Source organism: Nannobrachium achirus, assembly GCF_963921795.1.
Source record: "Nannobrachium achirus genome assembly, chromosome: 10".
Classification (NCBI taxonomy): domain Eukaryota; kingdom Metazoa; phylum Chordata; class Actinopteri; order Myctophiformes; family Myctophidae; genus Nannobrachium; species Nannobrachium achirus.
The window spans coordinates 45,552,348-45,563,853 of record NC_137819.1 but is presented as its reverse complement, the minus strand read 5'-3'; the positions used below and the strand labels follow the sequence as shown (position 1 = coordinate 45,563,853).

The 11,506-nt window shown below is 43.1% G+C and overlaps 1 protein-coding gene across 1 annotated transcript in view; it reads left to right on the top strand.

Moving 5' to 3' along the window:
• The window catches only part of col8a2 (collagen, type VIII, alpha 2), a gene marked incomplete at its 3' end in the record, with an annotated part of 22,107 nt that extends 14,203 nt beyond the window's left edge, over window positions 1-7,904 (top strand). The window contains exon 2 of the mRNA XM_080735042.1: window positions 6,001-7,904. Coding sequence (XP_080591168.1) covers window positions 6,001-7,904 — 1,904 coding nt within the window. The remainder of the gene's footprint in view (window positions 1-6,000) is intronic.
• Window positions 7,905-11,506: the final 3,602 nt, after the last annotated feature.

Sequence of the window (11,506 nt, the reverse complement as noted above, 5' to 3'; positions counted from 1 at the left end):
CCTCTGCCCCACATTTCACATGAGCCTTGTTATCCCCAACATGAGGTAGATTTTTTGCAGATTTTCATTTTAGTTACAGTCATAGTCCATGGGTTTCTAACTTCTATATAACGTTATCAAGCATCATATTCCAGTCCATTCATGTTGACGGTGGCGTCGTCCTCTTGGGTTCTATATTCAATCCATTTCTCCAGTGGCGGAACAATTCAGAACCGGGCCGGTATGCGAGCCACAATGCTCGGGCCCCCTTACCCGTCTCACGCCAACCCCCCCCCCCAGCCCCCGTCGCCCCCGTCGCCGCCGCCGCCGCCACCGCCACCGCCGCCTCCACGCTATGTCAAGCTCTTTATGCCTTCATGCCACATATTTTTATACATGAATACAGCTACACAAAACAGTTAGGCTACAGACCTATCTGACTGGCACACATAGCCACAATAGTATGCACACAAGCACACAGCAATTGTGCATCACATCTTATGCAACCAAAACGCACATTATTCTGTTGATACAGGCTTTCAGCTGCAGTGCTGCACGATAGAGAAGAGAAGTCCTAACAGTTGACCTGTTCAGGCAATAATACTCACAGATTAGTTGTTCCAGTTCCAGAATCAGAAAGTATCCTTGATGATAATCATTGTATAGTTTCCTTGCTGGCATAATTGTTCAATATCCACCGTCATGATTAATGCCTTAATTGTGTTGTGCATTGCTGCCTGTCTCGTTTGAAAGTGTCTGTGGTATATTTTAATTGATACAAATTACAAAAGGTTTTGAAAGTGCGCGGTTCCACTGCAGCCACTACACATCTCACTACACTGAACGTAAACAACATATTGTATGTCTGTGAATAGAAGCCAATCAAGCCATGACATCTGTCTGCTCTTCCTGTTGTCCTTCACAATAAAGTGTGTGTCCCCCTTTACTTCCCAATGTGCGACATTTTACCCAGGTTAATATAAACAGGAAATAGGTGTAACAGAGGCAGCGCGATACAGAAAGGGGACCCAATTGCGAGGGAGGGGGACGGTCAGGCAGATTGACGGTCATTTGGACTGAGACTGACAGTCAGTCGGAGGCTGACGGCTGGGCCCCCGCGGTTCGCGGGCCTATATGCGGCCGCTTACCCAGCTTAACCGGACGCTCCGCCCCTGCATTTCTCCTATTTTTCGAGGAATAGTGTCTCTTGCAATCTTAGTATTCCTACAGATTTTCAGTCATTTGATGATTGACATGGATCTGTCCGATTTTCGATATTCCATCCACGAAATGCCTCAAATCATAAATACAGCAATTTTTGGTGAAATTGTGCATATACACTTTCCCACTATGCAGAGGAAGAAATGCAACTTCAAATCAGCCTCCTGGTGGTGCTATAACAGGCCGATTTCTGTTTTTACCTATAACTCCACCAATCAGTGTAAATCTTTGTATGCCACACACCCTAGATGCCAAGGAAAAAACATTTTAATGTTACTTCTTTCCAAAAATCATGCAAATCGGAATGTATTCATTGTATTGTACACAGTATCTCTATATGTGATCAAGACGGATCTGTCCGATATTTCATATTCCATCCTAATTGGCTAACATTGGCTTCCAAAGTTGGCTTCCAAATGCCTCAAATTATTCTAGTTTTAAGTGTACTGTTGACCATGCTTCTTGAAAAGCATCGAGTTTGAATCCCTAAACCAGCTTGCTAGGACAAACGAGTTACTCTTCACTGAAAGCTACCTAAAGACTGCGAAAAGTGATGACTCATCACTAAACCATAGTTTTGTTGGCCGTTTTTAGCCCAAGGAATGTTTTTCGTGCAAAACAAATGCTTGCAATGGATTCAGAATAATTAAAAAACCCTAGTTTGACCCCTCACATCCCACTTAAAGCAGTTTTTTGAGAGTAATTGTTTCCTTTATAGTATAGTGTATAGTAAGTGAATGAGACTGAAAATTAGCAAAGCTGTCAAACATTTTGCCTGCATTTTTGCAAGGGACATGGGAGCTCAATTTGTTATTTAACCTTCATAGTTGACAAAACCACTGAGAAACAGACCTTTGCTCTCGCGGTCACAGAAGTATCAGATTCGCCCCAACTATAACCCTCAGTTGCTTGCTCCAGCTAGTGAATCCACTTGGTGGCCATTATTACAAGCTTGAAGCAGGGAAAAGCTGAAATGAACCTATAGGCTATGTGTGTTATAGTCTTCTATTACAATACCATGGTTTTTAACCAAATGTACCACCTACGCTGTTTACGCTTCAAAGACAGAAGCTTCACATGAGCCTTAGAAAGAAAGGATCTGCTGCCAGCCTTTATAGCTGACAGCATGTGTCGCAATCATGATCAGGTCTACCCTACAGCCATGTGACATAACACAAAATGTCAAAAAGGAAAGTTGGGAAGCAAATTGAGTGATCATGTACAAAGTTTAATCAGATCGCTAAGTCTCAGCCCACATACATAAAAGAAAAATATGTGTGTATATATTTTCTGTATGTCACTAGAGGTTTGCGGCCCTTAAATCCGCTACTGTACGTTGCACTGCCGATCCGACCGATATATCTAAGTCATAGTGTCAAGGGCCTTGTCAGAGTAGACATTGTGCCCGTCTGTCTGCCCTTTTATGCCCATTTATGGAGATCTCTGTATCTGTCAGTCCTTGTCCCTTTTTTTGCCCATGAAGGCTGTATATGGAGATATATGGAGATACTAAACTGTGACGGAAGCTTGACCGTATCTCTGTCTGTCTGTCTGTCTGTCTGTCTGTCTGTCTGTCTGTCTGTCTGTCTGTCTGTCTGTCTGTCTGTCTGTCTGTCTGTCTGTCTGTCTCACTGATCACTGATCACTGCCTGCCTCCTGTGAATTGTTTTATTTTTATTTTTGTTTATTTTTTATTTTTTGTTTATATTCTTTTTTTATTTTTTTATTTTTTTAAGCCTGACACTGTCCCCTGACACATCACTGTGACATCACATGTGACATCAGGACTTCATATGGGAATGCCCATATATGGAGGAAGACAGCCCATATCTGTGTGGCTGGTTGGAATTGTATGTTGTGATGTCATGGGAACCACTCTAACAGAATCTCTTTTATGCCCATACTTGGAGATCCCTGATGTCATCAATATTAAGCCCATATCTAACGGGACTTCATGGAGGAAGATAGCCCATATCTGTGTGGCTGGTTCAGACAGGGATCTCCATGTATGGGCATAAAAGGGATTGTATTTATAATATCAGATGTGATAGACGTCATAGGATTTTCACATAACAAATAACTGAGTAGCTACGCATGTTTGGGGTCTCACAGCATATCTCCTTATACAGTACATGGATCTCCATATATCGGTACCAGTGATCTCCATATATGGGTAACTGGTCTGATATACATAACTGGCCAGACGGCCAAGACATTGCTTTTCGCCCTGAGGCGTCTTACTAGTCAGTATATGCCATACAGTATATTGGCATGCCTATATATGGGCATATCGGTTGGATCAACTGGACAACTGATCCATGATAATGCCTATATATGGACATCACATTATCTGGACAACCATATTGGGTTTGCTTATGGTTACGTCTGAGTACGAGTAACGTGGTCGCGTATCAAGTTTGTTTATGGTTGTGTCTGAGTTAAAGTGAGGTGGCCGTGGTCTTCCTGCGCCTATATGGTCGAATCAGGTTTATTCATGGTTGGCCTATGTCTGAATCAGAGCAGTGGTGGAAAAAGTACTCACATTCTTTACTTAAGTAAAAGTATCATCAATACTGTGATGTAGATGTACTCTGTTAGGGTGCCCTCACACCAAAATACCTATGAGAGTGGAATCCGCGTTCCGCCAATGCATTTCAATGAGAAGGGAGTGTTTTTTGCAGAAATCCTCTGCTGGCATGAAACCGCTTCACTCTCATTGAAATGCATTGGCGGAACGCGGATTCCTCTCTCAAAGGTACTTTGGTGTGTGGGCACCCTTACAAGTAAAAGTCCAGAATTCAAAATGTACTTGAGTGAAAGTACGAAAGTATTGGCATCAAAATGTACTTAAAGTACCAAAAGTAAAAGTACAGAATGTTTGAAAATAGCAGATCTACAAGCTCAAAATGTGTCGCGATGCGACACGTTGTGAGCTTGTAGATCGGATATTTTATTATAATTTATATCTGCAAAGTAACTAGTAACTAAAGTTTTTTCAATAAATGTAGTGGAGTAAAGAGTACAATATTTGGATCCGAGATGTAATGGAGTAGAAGTAAAAGTGTTGGAAATTGGAAATACTCAAGTAAAATACAAATAACTCAAAATTGTACTTAAGTATATTACTTAAGTAAATGTACTTAGTTACTTTACAACACTGAATCAGAGTGACGTGGCTGTGGTTCGAGCATTCAAAAATGCATTTAAGTGGGATTGGGAGCCTCTCTCACTGGTTATTAGTGGAACATAATATAATACAGAATGATTCTTTAGTCATGGAACAACAAAACCAAACGAGGTCAGTAGACATCAAAGTTCCCTGCATGTATTCCTTTAAAGGTCAAACATTTGTCTTGCGCTTCATCTCTTTTTATATCTGTTGTGCTACTGGAAAATGGTGGTGATTTATACTATACAGCTATTCTGGTGGAATAATAATAGGGAGACAATTTACTGCATGTGGGATGTTTACTCAGGCTGGCTTGCTGTCCATTGACTTTCATAGCACAAAACATTACTTGGACTTTGCAGACACACCCAAGCTATAAGTCAGACCCCTAAATAAACATTGCAACTCTTCAGTTTCACTGTTGGAAAACAGAAAGGCTCACTTAAAGCAAAACACTGTATTTTTAATTATATTTAATTCAAAAACTATTGATAACATTATAAGTCATTACGATTACGCAAATATATATTAAAACTAATTATGTTAATAATGTTATAATAATGTTACATACTGTACATGTTTCAAGATATGACAAAATGAAACTGGTTTGCGTCGTCTGACTCTCAGCTGCTGTATAGTCATTATGATTCTTGTATATAATTATGTTCCTTTGTCTGTCAGATGAAGGTGGTTGAAAAGTTGCACCATTAAAGGGATATTCCACTTTCAAAATAACTTTTGGTCATTTTATTGTCTAATCAGGCTTTTGTGAACATCCTGGACAGATTTTAATTTGCTTGATTCAATATTTAGATATTTGATATTCATTTTATCAGATACTCGCCATCCAGGGCCCATTCCTATACAAACATTGTAACTTCAAACTCCAACTATGATAGATTCAACAAAAACACCTGTGACATTTTACTGACTAAAGAATCAATCTTTTACAAACAAGAAGCTGCCAGACCACTGTTCCTAGTTCTCTATCTGTTGAGTTTTTTTGGCCAAGCGCAGTGGTGTGTCTCTGTGTGCAGAGACACAAGTGAAGCAGTGTCCGTTTGAAGTCGGTATTACAACCTTGACAAATTACCACGCTGCAGTGCTGTCTACCTGGATTATACTCTATTTTCAAGCACAAGATGTCATAAATTATTTTGTGTGAGGAGAGAGATGTGAGAGGAATCTCTGTTCTTTGTAGCACAGAGTTATAACCCAAAGAATATAACACAGAGCAAACATATGAGTCAAGATTTTCTTTTCAACCCAGGAACAAAACAGCTGTTGTTCCCTATAACAAGAAACGGGAGGCTCTCTCCACTCCGAAATTGACTTTGTCGGAGTGGCGACACTCCCATGGGCCTAAGGTTTAGGGTTAGGGTTAGAGATAGGGTTAGTGTCGGAATGGAGACATGTCGGAAAGGAGACATGTCGGAGTGGAGAGATGCACTCACAAGAAACATGCCCCTTTAAGTCTATATAGTAACACACCTTTTGACCAGACTGAACCCTCCATTATTTAGATAGAGATGGCTATTGTTATTTCAAAAAATAACTAGCTGTATGTTTTGCGGTAGATTAAACAAATGTCATTGTATTTCTGGACTAAGATGATTCCTGTCTCTTTGTAGATATGCCACCCATGATGGATGTGAAAGGAGAGCCAGGCCCCCAGGGAAAACCTGGACCAAGAGGACCACCTGGGCCAGCAGGACTTCCAGGGAAACCCGGATTGGGGAAACCGGGTCTCAACGGTCAGCAAGGTCCTCAGGGACCTCCAGGTTTTCCAGGAATGGGGAAGCCAGGACTTTCAGGTCTCCCGGGAAAGATGGGGCCAAAGGGGATGCCAGGGATGAATGGCGAACTTGGTCCTCGTGGTGAACCAGGCCCCAGAGGTCTTCCAGGCCAACCCGGGCTCCCTGGCCCCGCTGGCCTGTCTCTGAATGGGAAACCTGGGCTCCCTGGCATCAGGGGCCCACCTGGTTCTCGTGGAGAACCAGGGTTAAAGGGTGGCCCTGGTGCTCCGGGTGATCGTGGGCTCAGGGGCGAGAATGGAAATGGGAAGCCAGGCCTTCCAGGTATAAGGGGCCCTGCAGGATTGAAGGGCAGTCCAGGAATACCTGGACCTCTCGGTGTTGGCAAACCAGGACCAAACGGATTGGCTGGGCAGCCTGGCCTCAAAGGGGATCAGGGGCTCCCAGGAGGACCAGGAGAGCCAGGAGAGGCTGGGGGGCCAGGCTTGCAGGGTCTGCCAGGCCCGCCTGGGCTGGGGAAGCCTGGGCTAGATGGTTTACCAGGAGGACCAGGTCCAGTTGGTCCAAAGGGTGAGGCGGGGACCAGGGGATCTCCTGGATTTCCTGGGGCTCCTGGCTATGGTAAACCAGGTCTGATGGGACCAAAGGGAGACAAGGGCCATGGTGGGTTACCCGGGCTTCCTGGGGACAAAGGAGAACCAGGAATGGAAGGTCCAATGGGAGAAGTAGGACTTGATGGACAGGCAGGACCCCCAGGACTTCAAGGCCCCATGGGGCTCCCAGGAAAACATGGAATGCCTGGAATGAAAGGTGATTTGGGCATACAGGGGCCTCCGGGTCTGCCTGGACTTAGAGGTGATCAAGGCCCCAGTGGTCTCTCTGGAAAACCTGGCCTCCCTGGGGACAAGGGTCTCCCTGGTCCTAATGGGGCTATTGGAAAACCTGGCCCCAAAGGTGAGGCAGGGCAGGTTGGCCTACCTGGTAATCCAGGTTTGACAGGTGCACCAGGGTCTAAAGGTGAGGCAGGGTTTCTGGGGGCTCCTGGGCCCAGGGGCCAGTCAGGTATCCCTGGCCTCCAGGGTCCTCTAGGTCCCATGGGGCCACAGGGTGTCCCTGGTCTTAAGGGTGAACCCGGAATCACAGGGCTTCCAGGGCTGGGTAAGGTGGGGGAGAAGGGGCATCCAGGTCCACAGGGTCCTCCAGGGAAGCCAGGAACCTCTGGGCTTAACGGCACCCCTGGAACACCTGGCCCCCCTGGGCCACCAGGTCCACCAGGAAATGGCCATACAGTTGTGGCAGGGCCAACTGATTCACAGCTGGAAGGGGACGAAGTGCCGGGCGACAGGAAGAGGCCGGTATACAGTCACGGTGCACTCTCTGCCTCAGTTGCACCAGCCTTCACTGCTATCCTCTCCACGCCCTTCCCTCCATCTGGCATGCCCATCAAGTTTGACAGGACCCTGTACAATGGGCAAAATGCCTACAACACAGCCACTGGCATGTTTACTGCTCCAATGTCTGGTGTCTACTACTTTGCCTACCACATGCACGTAAAGGGAACCAGCTTGTGGGTGGCGCTGTACAAGAACAATGTGCCAGCCACGTACACCTATGACGAGTACAAGAAGGGCTACATGGACCAGGCCTCGGGTAGTGCTGTGCTGGAGCTGAAGGAGAGTGACCAAGTATGGGTCCAGATGCCTTCGGATCAGGCCAACGGCCTCTATTCCACCGAGTACATCCACTCGTCCTTTTCAGGGTTCCTGCTCTGTCCTACATAACCCTGTCTTCTCATTCAAACCTGTTCCTGCGCTGGCGCCTCATTATGGCCCAAAACCTGAAATACCTGCAGCCATATTATCAACAAAACACCCATAAAGTTATCCATATTATTGCCACCATCCTCATCAGCATCATCCTCAATAACATCAATGAAAAGTAAAAACAGAAGAAAAAAAACTTTGTGAAAGAAAGATGGAAAATGTTTAAAGGCAGGGGAAGGATACTTCATGCTGTTTTCTGCGTTTCGATGTCTTTCAAATGTTGTTTTTTGTTGTTGTTTTTAGCTTATATTATTATAATTATAATTGTCATAATTTTATTTTTTATTATTTTGTCCTTGTCATCCTTGTTGTTTATTGGATTCAAATATTTGAGTGCCTTACTTTGCAATGTGTAAGTAACAAACCTTCCCATGTGACTGCACCTCCTGCCCATTATATCCTGACCAATAGGATGACATCTCTACACCCTGGGAGGTACAGTACATCTCTTCTCCAGGCTGCAGTCACTTCATCAAACTCACAGAACTCACACACACATCCTTATTTAAATTGTAAAAGACCAATATGGGCATGTAAACAATAGAGCAATATTATGAAATACACTGAGCAAAAACATCAGAGCAAAAACAGCAAAGCAAACCTTTAATCTATATTAATCCGTATTGAATTCAACATTCAGTATGTTGACATTTAAACAGGAATAGGCGTCTGATGGAATTGGTGGCTGTTGGGTGCTGGTTTTCATCATGTATTCATCATATCATCATTCAGTAATTTGAGTAATGGGTTTGCTCTGTCCAGTTCCTGTAAAAGCCATCAACAACTAACATAATGCATCCACGCAGCATTATGTTGTGGTTTTTTACTTAAAGTATAACATGGATTGAGGTATGTATTCATACAGTACAGTTATAGGAAAATGAATACAGATATCTGCAAATGGTTAATGTTGGCCTGAGTTTTAGTGGATGGATGGCCTGCTTCCTACTTATAGTAAACACACCATTAATGGTGCGAATCCCATCCTGTCACAGTAACCCTGACCTGTAACCATTATGTCACCACTGGCTATGCTTCCAAGAAATCAAGGAGACCCTGCCATTTACATTACCATACCAAGTGAACAGTCTGTATTGTTATGGCACACATCAATCATAGTCACACACCGGCTATTTTGAGCTCATGTCGTACTCGGGGCGCTGGGAAACCCCACCTCAAATATGATGTAAGATGGCCATGCATGTGAATATGGTCAATTGAAAGCCCCGCTCTAACCACATACTACTGTAATTAGGAAGACACCGCAAGCTGGTTTAGAGTGAAATGGGAAATGCAGAAAATAAATCCTCCTTGTTATTATACATCCTTTTTCAATTGGTCCTAGTTTATCTCAATATCCACAGATAGTGCCGCTCTTAAGAATTGTGAGGGACGAACATAACTTAAGCCACCCCTGCTTGAATATTGCAGTTGTCAAGTGTTGGAACGTCGCAAAGTATCATATTAAGCAGTAAGAATTTTGATTTTATCTTAATTTTATCCATGAATAAGTCAGGGGACTGACTGAGGCCCAGGTTGTGAAATATAGGTTGCATAACAGTTTACATGCCCCTGCTAGGATTCTGGGACAGGACGTGGCACAGAGGTGAGAGCGGTTTACTCATTGCTTCTGGGTGAGGAATTTGAGTGAGATAAATACTGTGTGAATTCATGTACTTATGTATGTATGTTCTATAAGTATCCTTTTCTACCTGTTACTGTGCGTGTGTGAGTGCCTGTGTGTGTCAGTCACATTGCTCCCTTCGCATTCAGGCTGTGTGTGTGTGTGTGTGTGTGTGTGTGTGTGTGTGTGTGTGTGTGTGTGTGTGTGTGTGTGTGTGTGTGTGTGTGTGTGTGTGTGTGTGTGCACGTGCGCGCGCATGTGCGTGTGTGTTTGTGCGCGTGCGTGCGTGTGTGTGGGTGTGCGTGCGTGCGTGTGTGTGTGCACGTGCGTGCATGCGTACGTACATGCGTGCGTGCACACACACTCTTCTGCTTGTGTCACATTGTCTCCTTGGCATTCAGGCCATGTGTATGTATGTATTTATGTTACATTGAACCCATGGCATTCAGGTCGTGAAAGGTTCAGCAAGGATAATGATAAACTTGAGAGCTGTTCCAAAATCTTGAACACCTACATTCCGGTCAATGTTGCACAACATACATGACTTCAATTATGTATTGGCCACACTTTGGGTTTAGAGGAAGAACACGCATGGATTTGCATTAAACACACTAAAAGTGCCTTCGCAAGTTAAGTTAAAGGACAACTTTGGTTTTTTACAACAAGGGTTCATATTTTAGATTGTAATTAGAGAAAAGAAAAAGTGAGTGTTAAAATGTTTTCATTTGCTTCGTTCTATTGTTTTATCGCGTTTACCAAGCTAAAATGTGGGGCATGTGTACGCATGGGGGCATGCGTACAAGTGGCTAAATATGTCTTTTTAGACACAATAAGCCAGAGGTTTCTTTATTGCTATTTACAGTATCACTTCTTGCTCCCATCAGTCACATCCAACCATGAAAGATTGCGTTGTATCTTGGGAATGGGCTTATTCTGTGTAAAATGACATATTTAGCCACTTGTACGCATGCCCCCAACCACTGAAATAAGAATCTCTAAAACAATAGAAAGAAGCAAATGAAATAATTTTAACACTCATCTTTTATATTCTTTAATTACAATCTAAAATATGAACCCTTGTTGTAAAAAACTAAAGTTGTCCTTTAACACAAAGTTATGAAATAGGTGAGATATGTGAATGTAATAAGTAGATGATTTAAACAAGATAATGAAACAACTGCGTTACACAGGACAAGAAGACATTCTAGACATGAAATTCTGACCGACACTGAGCAGGTTATGTTTTCTTTCTTTTTTTTTCTTTTTCTTTTTTTTTGTATGAGTGTCATATTGTTGTGCAATAATTCTGTGCTGTACCAAGTTATAAAACAAAACAAAACAAAAAGTAAAAAAAAAATACAGTATGTAAACATACAAATTCGTTGCATAGATATGATCTGTTGACAAGGGCTGCAGACAGTGTCAGAGAAGTTAGGGGAGAGATCAGCATTAACACTGATGGAAGGGGTTTCAGGTTGAAAATGCAGGGTCATAAAGACTGATTTATACTTGTCGTACATACGACGGAGCATAAATTAGGCATAATACTGTCTATGTACCTTCATGTGCATCTGTCCAAAAATGATTCCAGTGGAAGTGGTACTGCATGGTCTGTGCACATTGACTATAGACCTAGTTAATGCTACCTGCATGGTCTCATTCACACTGAATATAGAACTACCTTATGCCTTAATGGTGGAACATCAATGTCCAAGTTTGTGCCAATCAGCAATATGTTCAATTGGAATGAATGTATGAGATTTAATTGATATACATTAATGGCAATTAAGCAACCTCAGATTTTTATACCAATGGCACCCTCCCGACTCACTCTGGATAACCAGTATTTTTGCATTGATGTAATGCGAAGAATGCACTCACTCTTGCCCTATTTGTCACAATTACATGAACCTATACCCCAAAATCAGTTTCTCTG